Source organism: Diuraphis noxia, unplaced genomic scaffold (assembly GCF_037042655.1).
Source record: "Diuraphis noxia isolate RWA-SAM2 unplaced genomic scaffold, SU_Dnox_SAM2 contig0003, whole genome shotgun sequence".
NCBI lineage: Eukaryota > Metazoa > Arthropoda > Insecta > Hemiptera > Aphididae > Diuraphis > Diuraphis noxia.
In genome coordinates this window covers 32,013,041-32,039,804 of record NW_028301713.1, presented here as the reverse complement: position 1 = coordinate 32,039,804, position 26,764 = coordinate 32,013,041, and the positions used below count along the sequence as shown (strand labels likewise).

The window sequence follows — 26,764 nt, the reverse complement described above, 5'->3', positions numbered from 1 at the left end:
CCGAGATTCCCAAAAAAAAAAAAAAAATTGAAAATCGGCCAAGTGCTCTTATAGAAATTACCAATAATATTGTGCTTATATTATATCGTATAAACCTATTGATTGTGTAGATACGCGCTGTGGTAAATACACGACGGAGTTGTTTGTTGCAACCGAACGTGCATTTCTCAATTCATAAAAAATAGCGAAATAGCGCTGAAGGAGCTCGAAGTCGGAGATTAAACGTAGAATCAGCATAGAAAACGAAACACTGAATAAATACGCATATACATTCGACTAAAACAATATTGACCTATACGTGAATAATTATTCTAATCGACGTTGGTTTTCGACCCGCACAAGCGTGCACATGAACTCGAGGGGTACGAATCATAACTTATTATAATCATGGTATATATGTATCTACCTACGATACAACAATACGAGAAAACCTTGGCGTTCAAATATTATACATAGGTCAATTCCGTGGTAAAAACCGTTGCTGGGAGAATGTTGGGGGAGGGGGGGTCGAAACTGAAAAAGTATAATGATACGACGTGCTTCACGTACGCAAATCATTACGGAACGCAACGGAAAGTTGTGTACAAAAGGAAAGAATGTGTTAACTTCCGCAGAATATAGTAATACATATTATGCAGCGCACACACACACTTTATTTTATATATAAGCAGGCGTCGAAGTAATACACCATCGATGATATAACATAACAATTGTATGGTTGATTTGGGAACGTGTGGGAAGTGAACAAATGAGCTGAAACAGCGCGAAGAAACAGAACGAGTCGAATTTTTCGAAATTTGGCGACAACCAATTATTATTATTATTACTTTTCTGCTGCCGATTACGTCAAGACGAATGACGAATCCAAGTCACGCGAGAATGCTGCGTAATATATATAAATTATATACCATATACTCGTCGGGAAACTTGACAATCCTTATATACAATAACGGACATAATTGTATCATTATCGACTAGTTGCTGTTGTACCACACGCGTTATTATTAATTATTTTCACTTTTCCGCATCACAATTCACGGACACAACGTCTCCCGGTATATATATATGTATGTACATATAAACCACAAATTTGCCATGACAGGATTAATAATAATAATATACCTCGCTAACGAGTTTAAGGGAAACGAGTAATCGATATAACGAGTGATTGTGATGTAACATCAACTTCGTTTCCGTCTTTTCACTATATATATATATATATATAATACAATATTATTAGTATATTCGACACCGTCCTACAAATGGATGAAAAAGAGTTCGATATATATCCGGCCAGGCGTGTTGGTGAGCTTGTATCCCCCTTTATTATTATATTATTACGGTTTTGACGTTGTGAATGAGGAGGGGACATCATCGTGAGTATTGGTGTACGCACGCGCCCACGATTCACGGGTTATAAGTGCCTTGCATGTGTGAACGGGGCGAGAGGTCGGACCTCATGCGAAGAGTGGTTGGGAGGGGTGTTAGCCGAGGTGGGTGGTGTGTGTGTGTGTGTGTGGAGACCAAGCTCATCCAGTGGCTGCAAATTATATATATATGGCGTATATGACGACGACGAGGGACTGCGATTGCGGCAGGGCGACGTTTGGCGGAGTGGGTAGCTCGGCGATGGGAAAACGGAACTTTTCGCGCTCTACGTAACCGAGAAAAACCCAGGGTATTGTTTAATTGAAAACCAGCGTTAACTTTAATTTACTCTGCCTCCTATCATCATCGCCTCTGTACCAGATCGTCGAGTTACTCTTCTCTTCACTTCATTCTTTTTTTTCACCACCACCTAGCCAGACTACACCACTCCCCCCACACACACACAAACTCATCAATTTATATATATATATACACGTTCAGTATAGGCTTCGTCTCCATCCACGAGCGGGCTGAAGTTCTAGTCCAGAAATTAACGCAACTTTCCTACCCTCGGCTGCACCATCCACTTGTGTACACATCGGTAAACTCCGAAGGGGAAAAAATACGCGAAAACTTCGTTCCACAATAAGAGAAAAAGCTACCCTACCATTGCCGCCGATGAAGCCGATGGAATATATATATATATATATATATGTACTTCGTACGATCTTAAAGTAATCTATATATGTATAGATAAACACATACATAATGATAAATCGAATGGAGTTTCGTGGTTCTGCCACAGCGACACTATCATCGTCTGTACTACTACCAACATAGTCGAACGTTAATCAAAACACAACGTCGGTATAGAGTTTTGTTCTCTGACGTAATGACAACAATCAATGAAACCTATATATAAGAATGTAACAAATAGAAACTACAATTCAACGATAATTGAGCATTTGTTTTGTTAAATAATAAATCGTATACACTATTAGTGCCGAGGAAAAAGTTCGACAAAACTTTAAGTATACACATAAAATCTAAAAACTCAAACTAGCCGTTAAATTTATTTTCAAACACATAAATTGCGTTTTAAAAATTATAAGCTATAAATGTTTATACGATTATACAATATGTACATTAATATTCAACACAGATACGCTCAATAAAGTATAACACCGTCATATAGTATACAACCGCAGAGTTTAAACTTAAGTCTACCAATTTTGTTCATAGCGAAATAAAATTAATACAATACAGATAAATAAATAAACAATTTGTATAGAGGGCGTTGTAATCCACAAGATAAAGTCAGTTTATAAAACGAACTCAAAACTAAAACTTAGGCTTACAAAACTTTTCACGGGTTCTCTCAACCGTTCACACAGAATAGATGTTTAAATAAAAATCATTAGATTACAAGACATTCCAACTAAATTCACGTTGTAAATCATTTATAATATGCAGGCCGATCGATCATCAGCCTAGAGCCACTATATTAGTACTTTATTTAAATTTTAAAGTGACTATTGTGATAGCTAATAAAATGAGTGGGATTAAATAATATAAATTTGAGAGGAAACCAACTTTGTTGGAGATTAAATTTATTTCGAATGTAACGTATTCGTATGCAAATCATAATAAATTGGATTTATACAATACATATGCTATTTGTTATGCATCACAATCAAACAAACTCCTGAATACACACAGTAACACTCATTATACTAAGGAAAACGGCAAAAACGCCTAGCCGGTCAGTTTCATCGAATCGAAACCCTTGAATTAATTGGAAAACTCGAGATTATTCGATAGGTCAGACTTATTTAAAACATTCAAAATCAGCTACGATCTGGACATCCGAGTATAATAATATCTTAAAGTAATGTACTCCCCTTTATCAACTTGAAACGTTAAATTCATATAACACAATACAATAATATTTGCAGGCTACAAAAAGTCTTAATTTATAGTATCCAATAGAAGCATATTTAGTAAATTAATAAAATAAAAAAGGTTTTTAATTTCATTGTATTTTTCGTATATTAGGTACACGGTGATGCTTTTGTGAAAGAACACTCAATATTTCAAAATATACCCATGTTTATTTAATAGAATTATATAAACACAATTTTTATGGTAATATTGGTTTATTTTTTAAATATTTTACTTGTTTAATGAATACATATTATTTTATATTCAGAAGCAGAATATTTTTAATAATTTGAACTTCGATTTACAGAAATTACATTTCGGATGATAAGTTATGAGTTACTATAGTTTTAAAAGTTAAATAAACGAAGTGAGAATCAAACTGTTGATCCAATACTTTGCTCGTCAAAACTATAAGTATATATACTTTTAAATTTTAATTAATTAAATAATAGACTATTAATATAATTGTACACAAATACATATCACATAATATGTAACATTAAACAATACAAAAATACCTACCATTTATATGTACAATATACAATTATTTAAAACTATAACATACTTGATAATGGTATATTATCTAATTATCATTTATCATGTTTAAAAAATCTCCACTGCACTTTAACGTTATTGTAATAATTGTTTACTATTATTATTGTATGCATTTCACAATGCATAATGTCATATTAATATATTGTTTCCCTTTTGCGGTGACAACGAACCAATGCTTGTAATGTTTGTAGAAATCACGACCACCGTGAGTCGTCCATGTATGTGTACACAACGTGTATATATGGACACAGCCGAGGGAAATCCCGTAATAACGTGTATTTAACTCATGGCGAATAATAATTGTTTAACTATGATTGTTTAGGTTAGGCTAGCAGAGACAAATAAAACGAGAGAAATTTGTTGTTTATGAAATGCGGTTACCATTAACACACCATTTGACTGTACCACAATATATCAGGCTTATTATACAAGTAATTGATATGTCTACGAAATTCGCAAGGCAAATATTTATATTTTAACCACTACAAAATTACTTTATATTATTTACCAACTAGAAAAAAATTAAATAATATATTTAAATAGGTACTTATAAAATGTCTTATAATAATAAATTTCTAAGATAAATAAATATTTATTTTGGTTTTTTTTTTTTTTTTAAATAAATATTTATGACTAAATTATAATAGACACTTCAATTAAAACGAAACGAACAACTAGAAGGAGAACCAAAAATGTCTCTCGTCATTTTGAATTATAAATAAATTATTTCAACTCAACTATATTGGCTATTAAAAATTAAAAACCGTAATAGGTACTAATACAATTTTTAATCGAAAAATGTTGGGTAAGTGACATTATAGTTGTGCACCGTGTGAATTCATTACTATACAGTATACGTATAATTTCTATTTTTTCCGTTATTAAAATATTAACAAACGTTAAGTATAAAATAAGAACCGGTCTAAAAAGTGTATGAGTAACTGGATGTCGCATTGCAGTAAAGTAGGTTACAAGTGGGTCACTGTAATGAATGATATTAAATTTAAATACAATGATATAATATCATTGAATACAAAAAACGATTCTGAACGGATACGGTTCATCAATCTAAGCTATTTTAACTAGTTTGTACATTTTCAATTTAATGAAACTTGCACTTTAAACGGTAATATAAAAAAAAATCGTGCATATGTATTTTTAATATCAAATTATAGGGAATCTTGAATTAAATTTTCAAACTTGACCCGACAAGTAAAATTGTATTGACATTTATAGATAAAAAAAAAAACTTGATAAATAGCGTTAGAGAACGCTGTAGAGGCCTTCTTAATGCGAATTGCAGTTTTGTATAGTTTGCAACTTATGGTTTTGAAAAATTATATACAAAACAAGATCACCACGCAGACGAACGCCGTCGACTATACGGCCTACCAATACCAGCTGGACGCGTTGTAACCGCGCATTTGGCTTATCTTTCGACCTGTGGAAACACGCTAAAAACATTACCGCGCGGACTAGGGAACAGTCCGCCATAACACCACAGTCTGGGTATAGTTATTGTGGTTATCGTTTTTATTTTTTTATACTTATTTTTTTTTTTCGTTTCCACCCTCTGCCCGATACACACAACAACAACCGTACCCCGACGAACTTCGGCACTACGTTTTCCAACACGGGTTATTATTATTATATAACTGCTGCAACAACAATATAACTGTCAAAAGCGTATATCGTATGCCCACTGTAGAGTCGTGTATACGCACGAGCGAAATATCGTTACCCCGTCGTATCGCACGCGGGTATCTCGGCAAGCCATAGCGAAAAAAAAATGAAAAACAAACCCTTCCATTATGGTTATTTTACATACCAACCCCGCTCGCGCTATCGTCATCGAATATTATCCGCATTACAGACATTCCGGACGGCAGCGAGTGTTCCCTCTTAATTTATCTAAGTGATGGCAACTGAGCATCTATATCCACACACACACACACATATATGTATGAATAATACTCTCCGTTTATCCGACATCCACGCGATTTCTCTACTATCTGCACTACGTCCAGACAAGAAAAGGTACTCTAGTCTAGTTGATGGGTTTAGTTGGCATAATATTCATAGTCCTGATATCATAATATACCGAAAGCCGAAAACTAAAACATTCAAACGACGTTATCGCAGGTCCCTTTTACCCGCACTAATTAACCAAACACTCATCATCGTATAGCAACTGGAAAAACTTTTCACTTACAGCACACTCACGGAATATGAAGACTTATTAGGTAGTATTGTATTGAATTCGTCGTACACATAGGTACCACCTACTGTTTTATCTCAACAAACGAAAAAAAAATTTTAATTACTCGAGAAACGAAAAATAAAATGCGATACTGTGGAATTAATAAATTACAATAATATAAAGAAACTCCGTCCCGCGTTTACCTCATCATGTATAATTAAAATTTCTGTGCAGACTGTATTATATACCTTCTATGCGGCGGTTTCCGTCGGCACCAAGTGGCAGCAAATGCCATTCTAAATTTGTTTTAAACCACTTTCAATTTTAGTAGACGATGTCACATTATATATATTTTTCACTATCAAGAGTCAAAACTTCCGTTATATCACATATAACATTTAAAAAAAAAGTTATTCTATAAAAAATAAATATTATCTAGAAAACTATTATATTTTTGATTCCAAGATTAAAGATATGGGTTAATATTATAACTAATAAAATAAAAATAAATAAAAAAAAAAAAAACAATTAAAAAAAATAAGAGACAATAAAATTGACGTATTATGTGGCAATTCCAACGTATCAAATATTTATATTATTTTTTTATACATTTAAATAGTAGTTTCAAATTTAAAAATTATTCAATACTAGGTATAAAGCGTATAATGATATTATTTTGTTAATCAACTGTTTCATGAAGCAGAAGTAGAATTAATATCAAGTGTCATTTGTAAACTATACGATTAAAATTAGTTTAGGGTGAACTTTTCCTCACCTGTTTTTCCAATATAAATAACAATAGTAATTGTTATAAACGATATTGGCATTGTGCCAATGCATCATTGAATTCATCAAAAAGAGTTGTAATTCATTAAATTAAAACAAAATAATATGTCAATTTAGAAAAAAAAAATTTACTTTGAACAAAATGAAACATATAATAATATGTCTGATATATGATTATATCATTATAATGGTTACTTGTTACGCTACTAAAATTGAATAATATAGAATATAAACGAATTTTCGCTTTTCTTTACATTGAACCTTATACAAAAAATACGCATGAACATGAAAGAGGAGTTTTGCACAAAGTAATATAATTTCCTATATGTAAAAATCTACTTAAGTTCAGTGGTTTTTGAAACGTAAAACGCATCGTTGAACTTTAAGGACATAAGCAATTATCTAGCAAATATTAAAAAATAAAACCTTAAGCTAAAAAATAAACTACTTGCTATTATCCTCAGAACACACATATTTCCGGTTGTTCTAAGGAGCCGGAAATTATTATTATTCGTAGTACTCATTCATGAAAATTCCAAGAATATATAAATATGGACGACAATAATAAGAAATTATGAGAAGGTTAACTAGTTACATTATTGAATAAGGGAAAATTTTTTTCTCTGACTCGGCCCGATACAATTTACAATTATAATATAATATTATGTATAATACATTATTTATTATTATCGGATAACTGAAAATTCGTAAAATACGGTCATTTTAATAATTCTCAACAATAATTTTTAGTTACTTATAAAAAAAAATGCAAAAACATATAAAGTAGGTACGCCAAGAGAATAAAAAGAAACTTAAACCTAAACGCGCAATGGCTATCCTCTCCACGTGCACATGGGTGACGTGTAAGGTCGGTCATGTAGGTAATGTACATTATAAAACCTCCCATGGGGCTCGTCCATCTTTTGTCTAACTACCCTCTCGTCCACAACCACACCACTTCCGGATACACTGCACATATATACATGCCACCCCCCCCCCCCCCACCACCCAGTCCACGTTAATTACGGTTAGAAACGCCAGGTTAAATAACCGCGGTTGTTTGTTGACTCTGAGCTTATTATGCGATTTTACTCGTCCATTACGACTAACAAGTACCTATATAATACATATTACATATATATACGCAAGTGCATATATATAAATATGTATACCCGCAACACACGAGTTTAGTTTTAAACGTTGGTATGTTATATTATTGTCATGAATATTATTCAAATATATTAGTAATTGGCCGGCTAAATTGTTTACAAGAAAATATAAAGTATATTTCTAATACAAGTTATCAACCAGACATAAAAACAATCATGAATAAACAGTATAATTGGAAATAAATACATCCACACAAGAGTATAGATTGTATACATACAGTATACAACACAATTAATAAGAATAAAGTATAAGAAAATATAGCAATAATTACAAAATAATGATTAACAATTGACAAATATGCACATAGCTAGGTATTGATACGTTAAACTATAAATTTTGTTATATGTTTTTAAATTAAATTCCAGTTTAATAATTTTAAAGAAGCAGTATTCCGATAATTGTAGATTGATACAAGTATTAACTGTAAACAAAAATAAAAATGTATTTGAACCACTAAGCTGTATAATAAATTTGCATTAAGTGTACCGACAAAACATTTATAATTGTTGAATAACATTATTACTTACATCACAATATATAATTTTGAAAAAAAACAGTCCAATATTATTTTTGATGATTAATTGTTTTCTTTTAATATTTCAGGAATATTCATTAAGATAACAATCCAATTTAATAAAAATAGTGTAACATTAAATTAATGAATATGATTTAAACAAAATATAAATTACCTATATACTAACATATCATACACCAAATAATCTACCAATTTGGGTTGATCTCAATCAATTCACTAAAACTTGTAAAAATAAAACATATATATAAATATATGCATATATAATTGCATAAGTTTACAAAAAATTCATTATTTTTGAAAGCCAAAATATATTTTTTTTAATATAAATTACTTTAAATTGACATTTTAGTAAAAACAAAAACACCTACATATTATTAACATGTATAGGATGCAAAATATTATTATTTTTCAAAATCAACTAAAAAGATAAACATTCACAAACAAGATAGACAGACAAATCGAGTCAATAATCTAATGCTTTTATATCCATAAAAATTCAAATAATATTAGTTGACGTAAATACCAATGAGCTAAAATCGAATCGATACGTCACATATCGTTGTGCAATGAGTTTACTTAGGTAGCGAAATGAAAAAAAATACCATCGATTGTTATTATACTGCTTTTTCAAACTTTTTGCAGTCTGTTTTTTTTTTTTATTATTATTATTATTATAATCATTATTATGAATATGGTAATAATTTGTATGTTGTTCTATCTACACACATACGTATTTTACACACACCTACGTCGCCTGACCTGGCCAATAATTGAAGGCACAAATACAGGGGTGGCGATTACTCGAAACCTTTCAAAATGGGAGGGCGGACAAAAAACCCGTTCCTGTAAACATAAAAACGACTATCCGACAGCCTAGAGGCAACCGAATAAAGGTACCCAGAAAATCACAGCGGGTAATGAGATATTCCTATACAAAACCTTGGGGCAATCGACAGAAAAATGACTTTACTCTCCGCACAAAAACTTTTATTGGACTTTTGAGCAGATAAAATCATTGTATGGTGGTCATATAAATGAAAGCTGAAGTTGACAGATTTCTCCGAAGTTGATGCTAAAAATAAATAATTTATAAGATTTTATTATATATATATATATATATATATATATATATATATATATATATACTATCACGATGTATGTGTGAAGAGTAGTAAAGTTTTACGCCTAAGTAATTAGACCATGGGACAAAAAAGTTTTATGTTTCATAGTGCAAGGGTGGAAAAAATAACTTTAAAAATAAAAAATAAGTCAGCTTTCTTCAAAACTGGGCTAATGTTTTGTTGGGCTTGTCCATCAATCCAGAGAAGAGGGGCGAAACTCCCAATGATAAAATCATTAGCATGAAGACGGACGACGCTAATAGCCAGTAGTGAGCTAATTTATGGTTTAAACAGAAGGTTTTTTGACATTATCGTATTTAAAGAGATAAAAAAACAATCTTAAGATTCTGTTTTAAACGAAGCTAAAGTAGTGAGAAAATAATTAAAATTATTTCACTACTCAATAAACAAATATTTGGAATTCGCGATAGAATTAAATTGATAAATTAATATATCCATGACATTTAAAAACATAAATATTAACTATAAAAAAATATATTAATTAAATACTTGCATAAAAATAATTAATAATAATCTAAGAATATATTAGCTTTTACACTCGTTTTGTATTTATAATTAAAACAAACAGATTAAAATTAAGAAAACAACAACTGCAACATATAAAATCAGATTTCGAATAGCGGTGGGATAAAAAGGGTGATGAACTCCTTTTCTTTCATATTTTCATAAAATAATTGTGAAATCCAATCAACTCTATTTATTACATACATAATAAATCCAATAAAAGGACGGTAGTTTGCAACAAATGTGAGCGTCTTTTTGGTGCATTATTTCCAAATCCAATATTGAATATAGGTACCTATTTCTAAATCAATAATATACCTAATAGTTGTAGAATTTAAAGCTGTAAGAAAGATAAAAACTAAGTTAATGAAAAAAAAAAACATCAATACTTCTTAATATTATAGTCTAAATAATAATAATCTTTAAAAAAAATACTACAAATGCTTATATCTGTGTTTAAAAAAAATGAATACAATAAGATAAGAAGAGTTAAATTTGATAAAAATCTATTTCCCTGCACTTGTAATAAAGTGAATATACTTTTCATTTTGAACATAATAAAAATGAATTTAATATACATAATATGTCCAACTGGTCGAATTTCTATTTACTTCGTTACCCTGGCCCGTACATTTTACCATTTAATGGACAATGTTACTAAATGAATGCGAAGTACTGCGTGCACTGAGTAAAATCATTGTATCATCGACTTTATTATTGAAACGACTAACACACGCATCCATCAAATACTACTATTATTAATGATTAAATTCCAAACATTCCAAAGTGTAATAAAATGCACGATACATTACAAAAAAACATGAAATAAATAATTATAGAATGGATAAACAACAATAAATGGATATCGATTCGCAATAGAGATGACATACTAATATTTTTTTATTATTTTTAATCACACTGTATTCACTGGTATGTCATCATCACAAATATTTAAAAGTAAAAAAGAGTGCATATTAAAAAAATAAACAAACATTAATGGAGAAAGAAAACCCAACCGTAAGTTCAACTCTAAAATGCATGTGCCGAAAAATATAATTTCCAAACTTAAATAATTTTTATATGTGATTGATGCTTGCATACCTCACGGCCATTAGTCATAATTTGAAATTTTTTATACTATAAATACACCATTTTGAATTTTATGATCATACTGTTTAGTATTGGAAAATATAATTTCGATAAAAATTAATAACTTTTTCTTAATATTATAAATAATTAGTTTTAGAAAAATGGAATTGTGGAAAGAACTCTTGGGAAAAACGGTATAGTGAAGAATAAGGAAAAGTGTCTCCCTACCCCTACCCTAATAATAACATAAGTATAAGAAATAGATAATAATCAAAATATAATTCTAAGAATCTCTGATTGGATTTCAGGTTAAGAGTAGTTCATCGCTATTCAAAAAACATTATACTATGATTTAGAAAATATGGCTTTTATAAATTATTTTCGTAACTGAAATGATCAATTAAGTATCAATATATACAATTTTGATATTTTTACAACATCTATTACCTATTGAGTATCTAACGTCATAATGCAATTAATTTTTCACTCTGTAATTAATTGTTTGTTAATACAAAATATAATTATTATTATTACCTAGCTACCTATTCATATAATTATCATAAAATACATTTATTAGATTAAAGTTTTTAATTTTATTTACCGTAAATACAGTGAATCAAAACTAGTATAGTTTTAATATTTCGGAGAATTTTATAAAGCTATTTATAACAAAACATAAAAATGCAAATGTACAAACCACATAAAACCAATGATTTAAATTAATAATGTTGAAATTACTATGGTATAATAATACTACTACTACTTATAATAATAATATTAATAATGATAATAATAAATGATAAAACTAAGAAAACAGACAAAAAAGAGTATTAAAAATTATATTTTTCTAGTAAACACAAGAGAATAAAGATGAATCAGAATGTAGGAAAGTGATGATAGGAAACTGAGATATAAAGTACCGGAAACCAGTGTATTCGAATTCGTTCCGAAACGTCCGAATTGGTTCCCGGGAAAAAGCATTTTAAATTTCCCTTCTCATTTTATACAGACTTACGATTTATCTAAATCATTTTTTGGTACATTTGTACTAATAATGTTGGGAAATATGTTATATATATATATATTATTAGATCCTATTTCGCCTTTTTTGTAAGTGTTTATCGCAGTGTGATAACGGATCTCTATAAACCTATATAGCTGTCCATCTAACTATCTGCCTATATGTACGCGTATAATAGTATGTAAGTTTATATTACGGTCGTACAGTGTTACATGTAGCTATATTCAATTCGGATGTGTTTCACTTACCTAGAATATCGGGAGCCAATTCGGATGTATGTTCGTGGAATGTTGTGAACTAATTCGGATGTCAATTTTCAGGAATAGGAACCAATTCGAATGCAGCTTAAAGTACATACAAAGATAATGTTTGAAAAGGTATTCACTTTGAACTCTAATAAATACATTAAAGCAAATGGTTGAATTGAAAGATAGTATAAATAAAATATAATTTAATTTTTCCCAAAAATGTTTTTCCTAAGAAAAATAATGAAAATGAACGAAACATCTGATTTTTGAAATTTAATTAAACCCTATACATGAATACAATCATACTGATCAGAAATAATCAAAATTAAAAATTAATTTCATCAAAATATTTATTTAACTGATAAAATAGATTTAAAAACATCAAATTTATATCAGTATGAAACATTACATTTAATTAAGATTAATAACCCATAAATTATATAACTGACTTGTTTATTAATCCCAATTTGTTTGAATTCAAAACAGTAGTTCTCTATTTATAAACTTAATGATTATTTTTCTTGATACGCATGGTATAAACCTTTTTGAATAGAAACATTAATGTGATCACTCTGTACACACATTATAAACTTCCGGATTTAAAGGGTTCAGCGGTTCAACCCACGTCACATTCATTGGGATATCCTGTATATAATTCCAGCTTTAAAGGTACAGTCATTAGGAATCTAAATTTACAGCGGACAACCAGCCAAGGTTGGTTAATAAATCGTATGCAGAGTGGTCAAGTAGAAGAAAGGGATAAACGTGCCTCAAACCTGTAATGATGGACTTATGTAGAAGATAAATACCCTTTAGCAGCCTTACAAATGCCCAAAAATGAAAATATAATAAAAAATTTTTTTTAACTAGAACCAGTAAAAATATTAAAACATTTTCTTATTTTTTATATAATGAAGATATCAATGTTTCCAAATTCAAAATTTAAATTATAAAATGAGAATGAAAAATGTAATAAACAATAAATTTAACTGATCGTAATAATCCACGGTACCTTAAATAATTACTTTTAAGACATAAATTCACATTTTTATCTTGATGATAACAATATTTATTTGATAAATATCTTTAATAAAAAATAATTAATTGTCAACATCAAGTAAAATATCAAATTATAACATTTATTTCCGATAGGTTGTATTTAATCAAATAATATGTGTTTATAATCAATTATAAAATCAATTAATGATAGATGAGAATAATTAAATAGGTATTATTATTGTTTAAAAATGTATTAAAACATTAATATTTAGAATTGAATACTTGTAAATTACTGTTAAGTTTCCAACAACACGATTTTCATAAAGTCAATACGAATTTATTATTATAGAATACTTTCAGCATAGACAGTTATAATAGTATCCCCATACGGGATAAAGGACAAAATTACGAATCACATATATAGGTATAGTACCTATAATTTAAGACCTCATTTCATATGCATTAATATGACCTCAATTTTCCGAGCGTGGATGCAACGTCAAACCGAATCAATATTGAACAAAAATCAGTTACACGTGGACGAGACACATGCCCTTAAAAATATATCTTTTGCGTTCGTAAAATTACTCGCAACACATTTAACGATTAACAGACATTATACATTTGAACGACCGTTTTCTAATAATTCAGACTTGAAAACTGAGAGAGAGTAGAGGTGTACCTAATAGCTAGGGGTATTTGCGAATTTAAACCCATCAAATATTAACAGGTACCATTAGCGGACGTGGTGTCCGAAACGGTAAATAGCTAGAGTGGAAAGGTTGGCACGCGATTAGGGATACACCTCCACTGACGCTACAGTAGCTTTCTCCAAATACTGCTCCACTAAGCTCGTTTTCATAAACAAGTGAATTTCCGTTTTGATCTTTGAATTTAACTAAACTACTATACCTAATGTAGTCGTAAATCATAAGATGAAAATAACAAAATAAATAGATCAATTGAAATATTTGTATAAGTTTTATATAAAAACAAAAGTCGTTATACATAATACATCAGTCTAATAATTATATAACTATTCGAGTGTACTATAGGTATTAATATAATAATTTTTCTCTCAATGTGTTAAGTATACGTCCGTAATTAAAGCTAATGATAATGAGACTCGGATATAATATCGAGCGTATAACTTATACTAACGTAGGGAGAGTTCAAAACTTCTCGTATATGTTAAACTTCACATCCGGTGGGAATTTCACGATAAGTCCCGCACAGGATGAGAGTCTGTTATTACGTGTAGTGGCTTTTTGAATCACAAGGGCCGTTTCTCGGCTTCACTAACACTCTTAAACTGAATAAAGATATTTCTTTTTTCTTTTTAAAAACTGAAAACAATATGAGTAAATAAAAAAAACCCACTTTTAGAGAATTTCCGCAAAACGTCTAGAGGTGCAAGTTGCACACTACTAACGTACAAAGGTTCTCGAATATTATTTTGCAAAAACTCGAAATTGGTAAACCGTTTTTATTACATTTTTATTTTTAAACGGAACTAGAAACCAAGTACGAAAATATTCTGGCACCCAACTATCATACAGAGAGATTAAGGTTTTTCCTATACGGTATTCATGTGTTATACATACGCGACATTTTGTTTGTCCATAGTTTTTTTTTGGATTTTTTTTTCAAACTACTCCATTTATTTATTATTTTTTCAATTTCCTACGTTCCGGAAAAAATATTTTGTTTTCATAACCACAAAAAAATAAATATCTGTAGATACGTATAAAAATGCAGGTCAAATATCCCTCTAGTGTGAAAACCCCTCCAAAACATCATGAACGACCGTCGACAACCAATCTATCAAAAATAAACGAGATATATTCAGATTGAATTCACTGACACAAACCAATGATCCATTGGTTCAAACACTACGAAGGAAACAAAGAATAAATTCAATAATCTCAAAACTATACAGACAATAGATAAGTACCTACTTAAGTTTATTGAAATTCAAACCATATACCTGTAATATAAAATTATAAAATTGCCAACACAAATATTTATTTATAGAATTTGTAATTTTAAATAAAGTAATATATTTTCGAAAATAGAAACAGAACTTTAAAACTAAAATATTATTATTAATTACTACAGCTTTAAACGTAAAAATCAATTTTTCATTATTATTATTTAACAACAGTACATACACAATCTATACAATTTAATGCACAATAAGCGTATAAGAGGTTAAACATAACAAAAATTCTTTGTATAAGAAGTCGCCCATTAGTAACACTTAGGAATATATAATATTATCATTTAAGGAGAAAAACATTTTAATATTAATGGTTAAAACAATTACTATTTGAATCTGCGTTGTGAGGAAATCCAATTTAAAAAATTTGAGAATAAAAACATTTGCACTACAATTGCAGTTATAACCAACTAAACTTAGTCATTCTAAAATAAGTAACTGACTTTTAAAATAAATATTGCTATTTATACGGCATTTGTAATAGTGGACAGGGATTATAGGATTTCGTTATACTCGAGTAAAAAGTACGCGGAAGTATTTCAGACGAAAACGCCGAATCGGCGGTGCGTTTGTTCGAGGCGATACCGGAACATGAATTATGTACGTTAAAAGCCCGGGGGAAGAGTGGGAAAAAAAATAAAAACCCACCACCACCACCACAGAGCATATAATAAAAGGGACGTTTACTCTAGGCTATCCCCACACACTGTGTCCACCACATTACGGTGTATTGGTGAAAAGCCAAAAATTTCCCGTTGTTTTTTCTCCGGTCCAGTCCGTTTATTGTATACCTCGGATGGTCCATAAATTATTTTCCTGTCCCCTCCGAAGAAATTGATAAGCTTTTTTTTCACCCCTTCCAGCCCTACCAAGTTTCGAATGTGAAATTAGAGGGTTTTAAGGCGAAGTTGGCACTCGCTCGTACGTCGTAAGAAGACCATGTCAGTAACAATAGTCTACAGAATGCCAATCTAAAAAATAAATAAATAGAACCATAAAAATGACCAAACAGTAACAGCATATAATACACACTGCAACACATCGTTTTACTACATTTTATTTTTAAATCTGTTTCATCTGGAAGTCTTCATACGTAATCAAATTTAATAATATATTTGATATAAAAATATACTAACTCGTGTCTATTAAAAATAATTTTGATTTAATTGTTGTAAAATTTATTCAAGAGCTGGTAATAATACAATTTGCTATAAAAACTCGGTAAATTCTGATGATTAATACCGACGTTTTTTTACAAAATGCTCTTATATACTTGAGTATTATTGTTTATGAATTTTATACATAAATTTGAATCAAAAATAAATCAAAGGTAATACAAATATTTTTAAATAAAATTGTACATCTTTGTTAAAAATAATATTAGTGCCTGATTTTAATATTATAATAATTATAAGAACGTATAAAATAACTTTAAGTGGTACTTTCAAAAATTTAAGCACAAAAAAATTGTCTTTTATTTTATGGCCAACAATTTTATTCAAATTATTAATATTGTAATTTCCCAGATTTTCTCTTAAGTATAGAGATAAATGAAAATTCATTATTCATAAATTCTAGGATGTAGCAGATTTGCCTAACTATTACCCCGTTTAATCAAAACATTACAACCTAAATTAATATCAAGATTATATTATAATTATCTTGTTAAATTAAAAATATCAGCTCACAGTAATGTAACTCACGGCACATATTACGCCGGGCTCTAGAGACCATTTTGTAGCTCAAGTATCTTAAATATTTTATATTCATAAAGACTTAATTTTATTGATAGTACTGTTTGCTACCAAAAGGATTTTCCATCCAGAAGAACTACACAATTGAATCTGATTTTTTCTCCTGGTCTTTAATTTTTTTCAGTTGATTTTAAATTAAAGTCTTCAACAATCCGGAAATATTTTACTTGTTCGGATGATAAAAAAAAATATTTACTTTTATTAGCTTTCATTCGAAGTAATATCAATGTTTTGATTCTTCATTTATAATATTTATAAGAACAGCATTATACTTAAATTTAATTTATATTTTGAAACTTAAATTCATAAGTAGATACGATTTTTTAAATTTTAGTAAAAACAAATTATAGAATTTATAATAAGTAATCTCAAAACTTGAATATAAAACAAATCTGAGCATTATTTAAAAAAAAAAAACTTCTAAAAACAAACCAACTACCTATTTTAAAATATTTGGCTAGGTAAACGCAAAATGTTATTAAAACAAATTTTAGAAACGTATTATTAATTAAACACTCATCATGGTAAGTAATAGTGTTTTATTTTGAAGACTAACTATGAAATGTTTCAATTTTTTAACTCCTTCGTTAAGTAACAGAGGACGAGAAAAAAATAATAACAATGAATTTAAAAAAGATTATAAAGGAACATATACGTTATACACTTAAGCATTAGATGAACTACTACCTAATGGGAGAGGAAAAGAGGGGTTAACCTGTCAGTCTGATCCGACGGTTTTATTAAGACGGGAGAACGAAATGTAGAAGTAAGTATAGAGTAAAAGTCGGAGTATATCTTAAATTATAAACTACAACGCTCCATTACATTGCAATAATAACACTTTCCTTAGTTCCTCACCAACCTGGCCACTATTTAAAAGGGGAAAACCCAATGGCTCATTCAAAATCCCAGTAAACTATTTGATACTAAAAATGTATAAAAATAAATTTAGCGAATGATGGTTATTTGTATTACTGCTGAAATCAAAAGTTTTCATAATACATTATATAAAATTGAAAGGGGGGATTATCATTATGTTAGTCCAGATTAACTATGTTAAATATGACAAATTTTAATACGTATAAATTGTATAATTAGTAATTACCAATAGTGTGATGAAAATCATGTTTAATACTTTATAATGACAAATAAAATTTTACAAACACATGGTTGCATTATCCAATTGGAACAACTAATATATTTTTATTTGCATAATATGAAAAGAGACCATAATGTTTTATATTGGGCTACCTTATAATAAGAAAACTGTCATAGAAAATCTTATTCAGCCAAAAATTACAGAAATTATAAATGACTATAAGGTATCAAATTAGACATTATATTTTTATAGCAAATATTTTGTTTTTATTTTTGAAATGTGGTCAGAGCTTTAAAAGTACAAGATATTTTTATCTTGAATCTCTAAAGTAATCTACCCACCAAAATCGCTATTCCTTCAAAATAAATCTCTACCAAAATTATTTGCAACAAGTATACAATGCCCGATCAATGGTCATTTTTTAACCTTAAAAAATAAATAAATAATACTATAAGTATTAAAATATTTGACAAAATTGGATAAAATTATAATGAAATAAATGTATTATTACAAAAATATAAATTTAATAATTCAGTAAAACTATAATATGTTTTTAAGAATTTACATCAAAAATTTTAAAAACGTTAAGTAGGTAAGACTTTAAAAAAATGGTTTACAAGGTTTAAAAAAAAAAACTTAAAGTATAATTCTTAAAACTGTCGATCACTCAAAAAATCAAAACATAAATAAAATTGCAACCATGATTATTTTAATTTATTTTAAAAATTACATAAATTTTATTAAAAACTGTAATGGAAATATCTGTATTTATTGTATGTGTTATACAATAACTATACAGTTTTTAACAGAAACTGTTATCTTACTTTATTTTGTATTTTGACATTTGTTAAGAATTTATAAAAGATACACTCACACATATTTCTCATTTTATAGACAATGTAAGGAAAACTTGAAAAACAATAATACTCTAAAAACGTAACTATTTTCAAATATAAAAGAAATATTTATCATTAATAAACCAGCTTGTATGACGTAGAGTATAAAATCAAAATAATTTAAGGACTCGATAAAAAGTTAAACGTCTTGGAAACGGAAATTTTTTTTCGTTCTACAACAATCGTATTATTGCATGATAGAAACTATGTATAAATATATACTATAAAAGTCAATAGACTAGCTTAAGGATTGTCTTTTGTTGATAACAGTAAAAACTGCTGAACACAAATAAAAAATATTCAACATATACTGCAATCAAAGAAAATGGAATCGGAATATAAAACATAAAGTTATACCAAAATTTAATTTTATTGCTTACTTAAGTTTATATAACTACACAAATCATACAAAATCTTAAAATCATAAACGTTTTAATTTTCATGATTGTGCAACCAATACCTACAAGCTACCTTTCATTCATTATGACCGAGTTATCCAAACATCATTCTAGCTTAAACAGCGGAGGTATGTAGCCATTTATAACTTGAAATCTTATGATCTATAAGACCGTATATACGTTACCGTATATAACATAATCACATTGCTAAACAATGGTCTTCAGTATTGCAAAACAAATTGTCAAAATCTAATAAAATAATTTTTATAACAAAATGTGAAACAAATATTTTGTAAGCAAATAGCACGGTATATATCTGATATCTTCCATAAAATAAAAATAAATTCTGGTCAAAATAATTATAGTATTTTATATTTTGTATTCGTTTATTAATTCATGAATAAATAAAAAGATTTAATGTCCCAATAAATTTAATATAATATTAAATTATTGTTTTGAATAGAAAAATTTGAAAATTTAAAATATATAGGTAACTTTGATTTTCATATAACTATATAAGTGAACTTTTGTTAAATATCAATTCGAATTTGTAAGCATAATACTTCCGTATCAAGTACTGAGACTTAAATGAATATTAATCAAATATTTTCTAAGATTTTCCTTTTATATCAAAGAGTATATAATTATATTTTCAAAAGTAAAAACATGTTATAGAGGTTATATAATTATTATAACGTTTTACAATTATTAAATTAAAATTAAATTATAGGTAGAGGACTATTAGCATTTCAATGCAACATACGCCGAGCTATATATTGCAAATATAGCATTTAATTAATATCCTATTAAATTACATACTTAGTGCATAATAACCACTTTAGTTGAAATATTACTCAATGAATTACACTTATAAATAATATAACCGATTAAAAACTACAAAAAGTATAAGTAAAAAAAAAATGTCTACCTTTACACGTAATATGCTTAATCTATTCTTCAACACATTCAAACGTGTGAATGAAATATGCATTTAAACTTATTATACTAAACTTAGAATAGGTTGCTAACTTAAATATCTAAATTAATATGGGTAAAGGTACTGATATTGTTTGTGTTTTAATAAAATACATGACATAAAATGAGAACGATTGTTTTTCATTTGATAAACATAATTATCAAGTTAAAATGTTTCAGTAAAATTATAGTATAGCTAATAAAGTTATTCAAAACTTCATTTGTAGCTCAAAAGTTAGTAGGATTGATAATTATCACCTAACGAATTATGTTAAAATTTCTTTAATTAATACCTAAAACCATTGTGTTTACAATGAAAGAAAATATTTTTAATATTTGTTCGCCACATAATGTCATAATAGCATATGTATACCTACAACATACTGAATAGTATATGCTATATATGGAAAACAACAAAGTAGTAATTACCAAAATATTGAAAAAGGATGATTGACTAGAATTATTGTTCTTGAAATGTATACATTCAAAGATAAAAAAAAATAGTATAGGGGCCATGAGACCGAACGGTTTTAATTACGTCTTTATTGTTTTTGAGGGGTCGGTGACATGCGGTCATTCATTAAAAGTTATAACCCAAGGCCCGGGGATATTTTGAAAACTTTACAACGCTCCTCGGATAAAGTAGTGAAACAAGCGACGTTTTTAGAATTTCGCGGCAATCCCTACATAGACTGAGAAACGAGTAGAAACTATTACGACTGGCGACGGACTCCGAGAATTAAATTGTATGCTAACACTTCCTACTGTAACTTTATTTGTTGTGAACAAGTGCACCTGATTGGGTGAAAATAAAAAATAATTACAGCAATTTCCTTCTTACAATTAAAAATTAAACAACCTACGCCTTGATAATGAAAAGAGGAGAACCGTACCTGCACAAGCACACGCTCACGTTCATAATATAATAATATACATAATCACTGTTTGTTTTAAAAGATAAAACTGTTAATGTTGTTTTTGCTATTGTCACTCTGATCATCTAGTAACAGAAACGTATGTATGGAGGGGATGTAAATGTATAATATAATGTATAGCCATATAGGTACGTACCAGAAGCGAACGCGCAGACTGCTGAACAGGCCAACACTGTGGTGACCAGTGCTTGCCAAGAGCTGCTCGAGCACATCGTCAGCCTGTAAAATACAATGGTTAAGACATATTGTGTCCGAATGTCACATTTGGACCCACTCTTGTTGACGGAGAGAGCAAACCATACAAATAACAAAATTCGTTTCACATTCGATCCGAAACACGATTAAATATTATGATGGGATACTTAAATCTAAATTCATACTGCGCTAATTAAGGTTTATCTGGTGTAGTGTTCAGGTTAGTTAAGGGGGTTGTTCAAATTAGGCTAGGCCGGGTTAGGTTGCAAATGACCGATATCATATTGGATATCCGATTTCTGTTGGTTCGGTTCGTCCTAAAAATAACGCGTACACACTCAAATCCTGTACGTGAAAATATCGTACACGGAAACACAAAATGAAAACAATAATAATGTACGAATATATATATATACAATAATAAACTTTTAAAATTATTATAATGATGCGCGACTTGTGTCAAACGATATAACGACCGAGTAATAACACTCGATTCGGACACGCATTTTGACAGCGGCAGTAAAATGAAATCGCATCACTCACTGCCTACACACGATAACGGTGAACAAAAAAAAAAATTAATTTATACTCTTAATATTGTATTGATAACGGTAGATGAGTGAAAAACGATAACGATGCGATCGGTCGGTCGATCGGACGGACGACGGACGTGGTCGTGTACGAGCGCCGGTGGTACGCGTACACTGACTGAACGCGACGGGGGCGGCGCACGCCCCGCGAGCTTGAAACGCGCGCGCGGACCGATCCCTCCCCCTCCGCGCGCACCCGCCCATCATCGCCGCCGACGCCGCAACCAATTGGCAAAAACCACCGCCGCCGTCGCCACAGGTATCGCCGGACTCGCCGAGCGCGTGCGACGGCGGATAAACGCGCGCGGCATTCGAACGCCACGAACAGTCGGGACGAACACACTCCGACGCCTTTAATACCGATGAAGATCGCTCAAAAGACGTTGCCGTCACCGCCACCGCCACAGCCATCGACGACAACGATTTCCCGCCACCGCTGCTACACCGTCCAGGGTAAGCACAATAATATTATTAATAATAGTTTAATCGAGTATACAACTAGGTATATCATTATTGCCGTGTTCGAAACCGGTTGAGGATATTAAGATTTGTATAAGCCAGTATCCATCAAACATATTTTATACACATTTATTGAAATTTCCAATAATATTAATTGTCCACTATATTTTTGAATTTATGGTAGGTACAATAACTCATTTTATGAAATGAGATATGTCTTTTTAATGCTGACTAATACTTGTATTAAGAAATTAATTAGTTTTTTGGTAAGTTGATTCGAAATTTGCATGAATAGTTTCTGAATTATTAACATTTATACAACAAGGTTTAAAAATATCATTTTTTAATATTTTCTGAGGAATCATTAGAAATTAATATTTACAAACTACAATGGTATAAATATAATATATATAGCTAATCGTATTGCTAGATTAAATTTTATTAAATAATTATTTTAAAAACAGAAAGTACTCGTATAAAATTAATTTTTACTGTCAAAAATTGAGGAAAAATAAAAAAATGTTTGGCAACGGATGCATTATTTAAAAAAAAAAAAGACTGCAGGAATAAAAATATAAACTAAAACACTAGTGAGTTGGTATTCCGCTTTGACCACTGTGCATGCATATATTAATTTATACGAAACTTTATAGTTTCGATAACTACGGCTAATATAGCACCATAATATATTGTCGACAAATGTATAATATAGGGGTGTATATACTTTACGAGACAGTGTTTTTTATTTAATGATAAGTTTTTTTTCAAATTTTCAAATTTTCAAATTTATTAAATTACTGGGATTAATTAAAACGTGCAGGGGTCGTTATACATACATGGCTTCTTTTTCAACAGCTATATAAGCACGTCTATATTTCTCCCCGAGGTAACGAATCACAACATAAAAATGTTTTTAATAAATTATAGGCTATCAAAGGATAGAAGGATCTAAGATAACCCCTAACTAATCATAAAAGTTATATACACTAGTATAAATTTCATAAATATAACATGGACAAATGCATCCTAAATAAATATATTAGATTTCGAAATACACAATAATATACAAATTTGGTAAAATTTGAAGTACCTGATAATAAAATAAGGATACAATAATTAATATGTTCACATGAATAATAATTCAGGTTATTATGATTGTATAGTCAAGTAGGAAATTTAAATAATTAAAAACGTTAAAATATATTAATATCAGTTTGTAAAAATAGCAATACAAAAACTTGATAGTTTTTTATGCTAAAGAAACTAGAATATACATTGAAAACTACTGTGAAACTTCTCAAAAATTTAAACTCGTTGATTAGTGAATATTTACAAAACAAAATTATTCTTTCACCATATATTATACACATTTTATACAAAAATAATACTTTTTTTCTTAAAAAAACTCAATCAACAACATAAAATATCTAACCGCTGCAACTCGTTTGCGCAAATTCAAAATTTTTTACCTGAAAATCGACAACTCGCTTGCGCTCAACGAATTCAGTCGTTTACCTGAAAATCGATCAATTGTTTGCGCACAATGACATACTCACACACATATATAGGTGTATCGTTACAGACTACAATACAATCTATCAAATATTTAATAGCAATATTATCTTATAAGTTATAACCGATAGTGCGGATTATATCATTTTCAAATTTTCAAACCCAACGAACTACTTTTAGTACAGTTTCAATAGTTATGATTCAGTATAATATCGGTAATTATAAATTCAAGTAAATATCATATCTTAATGAGTATAGATATTCAAATTTTAGATGTACTAATAAATAATGTCTTGCGAGTGTTATTGTTAGTAAATTAAACAAAATTATAAAAGTAACCGACACTGATTATCATGAAGAGTAATATAAGATAATTTTACAATAAACTTAGGACACAATTATGCAAAAATTTTACGAAGATCAATGTATGAATCCAGAAAAAACATTATCAGCATTATCCTAAGCCTGTTAAGGTGCGAAGGAAAATGTGTGGGCAAAAAGTTTATGATAGTAGGATTTTAGTCACTGGTAGTCAAAATATTTGTGCGCAATCCAGTGTGTTTTTTATGCGCAAATGAGTTGTAACAAAGTTAAATATGCGCAAACGAGTTGTAGCCAAAATAACTTGCAAGACATTGTCCACAATCATTGAATTGTTATGTTAGATAAAATATATGCCATTATCTGTTGGGTTATTAATACGACGTAATCGTTTTAACATTTTTAAATAATTGGATTTTTGTGATTCCATATAAACTTTGTCTAAATGTTTTTATGATTATTTTCTTTTTTAATAAAAAAAAAATGATAGGTATTGTTCTAATAGTTCAAGTTGGCAGCAAATTTGACCCTCCCGTGTAGTTCCAAACATGGAAAAATAACATAACTATTTACAATTTTTAATTGAAATCGTTACGGATTATAATATTTTAAGTATAATATGTTTTTTGTTTTTGTTTTTTTTTTTTTTATTTGGTCTAATTTTTTTATACATGCTGGTGTTTGATGCGAGTTTAGAATATTAAGTTTTTTCATGTCACATACTGGCCAGAAACATTTCGTTATTTTATTTTGTTATATAATGTGACTAGGTATGCTAAGCACACAGATATTGGTGATTCATACTTAGCTATAATTGAAAATTTTAAATACTTAATTATACCATAATTCTACGGTATAAATTATTGTAATTCATATTGTGTTGAACTAAAAATATTATGAACGTATACAGTGTTTTACATGTTTTTTTTTTTTAAATAATTCAATTTATTTCAAAATTTTTAAATAATATTAGTAATTTAAGTTAATTATATCAGTTCATAAAATGTTTATAGTATTCTTATTCGTAAATAATATATCAATAACATGAATATGCATAACATTCTACATAAGCAACTAACAAACAATATTAAATTCCATAATAACACTGTAGTTTATACCGGATAATAAAATCCGAACATTGCTCATCATAAATTACGGGAGAATATAAAACAAATAAGAACTACGAATATTATTTTCATAAATATACGTTTATAATAACTGTAATACAATGTAATATTTCATTATTTTAATTTTACTAAATCTTATAGAAATCTTTTGAAAATTTATTTGGTTGTCATTTATAATAATGGGTACATAACACTACAGGTACATAAAGCGGACATTGATATGACCATTATAAAGAAATACTACTCTATTTAGAGATACATTAGAACTACGAATGATAATTATGTTTAAAAAAAAGAAAATTGTTTTTTGTTTTATCATAAAAAAAGTATTTTTAAATCCAAATATCGGTATTTTGCAATAAAATTATTATAAAAATTGATAAATAGAACTATCATCAACAAAGTAGGTAATATAAAAGTACCAATACATAATTTTAATCAATTATAAATAAGATCGATTATAGGTTTTTAGGTGTAGGTGTCTTTATAAGTATAACATTAACTTAAAATATAAAAGTGCAAAAATATTATAATATTTTATCGTGATAAGTAATATTAACTGTCAAAAAAATTATTTTAAATTTGATTTGGTTTTAAATTAAAGTTTAAATTATGTACCGACACTTCACAAATTGACTACAAATAGGTGGTAAAATTATAAATTTAACTTATACACCCAGGCTCCATATTATCTATATTAAACTTTATTTTGTTTATTGTATTTTACAAGTATCTGATACAATCTTAAGGTAATAAAACATTAACATAATTTTCAACGTTATGTGCCATAAATACATAATTCATTACTTTTTTAAAATATAATTACAACCAACCTATATTTCGATTAAATTTAAATAATTTAAAGCCTATATACTCTATTATCAAAATAACTTTTGACTGCTATAAAACATATAACATGTTTGATAAGTACTAAACGGTATAAATA

At 28.8% G+C, this 26,764-nt stretch overlaps 1 protein-coding gene and 1 long non-coding RNA gene across 5 annotated transcripts in view; one reads left to right on the top strand and one right to left on the bottom strand.

The window, feature by feature from the left end:
* The window catches only part of Lar (tyrosine-protein phosphatase Lar), a 158,733-nt gene that overhangs the window by 96,576 nt on the left and 35,393 nt on the right, over nucleotides 1-26,764 (bottom strand). For all 4 annotated transcript variants that reach the window (XM_089222664.1, XM_089222667.1, XM_089222665.1 and 1 more), the window contains exon 3: nucleotides 21,751-21,833. In XM_089222664.1, coding sequence (XP_089078790.1) covers nucleotides 21,751-21,826 — 76 coding nt within the window. In that variant the 5' untranslated portion in view covers nucleotides 21,827-21,833. The remainder of the gene's footprint in view (nucleotides 1-21,750; nucleotides 21,834-26,764) is intronic.
* LOC149057235 (uncharacterized) overlaps nucleotides 22,659-26,764 on the top strand; it is a 36,049-nt gene continuing 31,943 nt past the window's right edge. The window contains exon 1 of the long non-coding RNA XR_016190826.1: nucleotides 22,659-22,852. This is a non-coding gene — a long non-coding RNA (uncharacterized LOC149057235). The remainder of the gene's footprint in view (nucleotides 22,853-26,764) is intronic.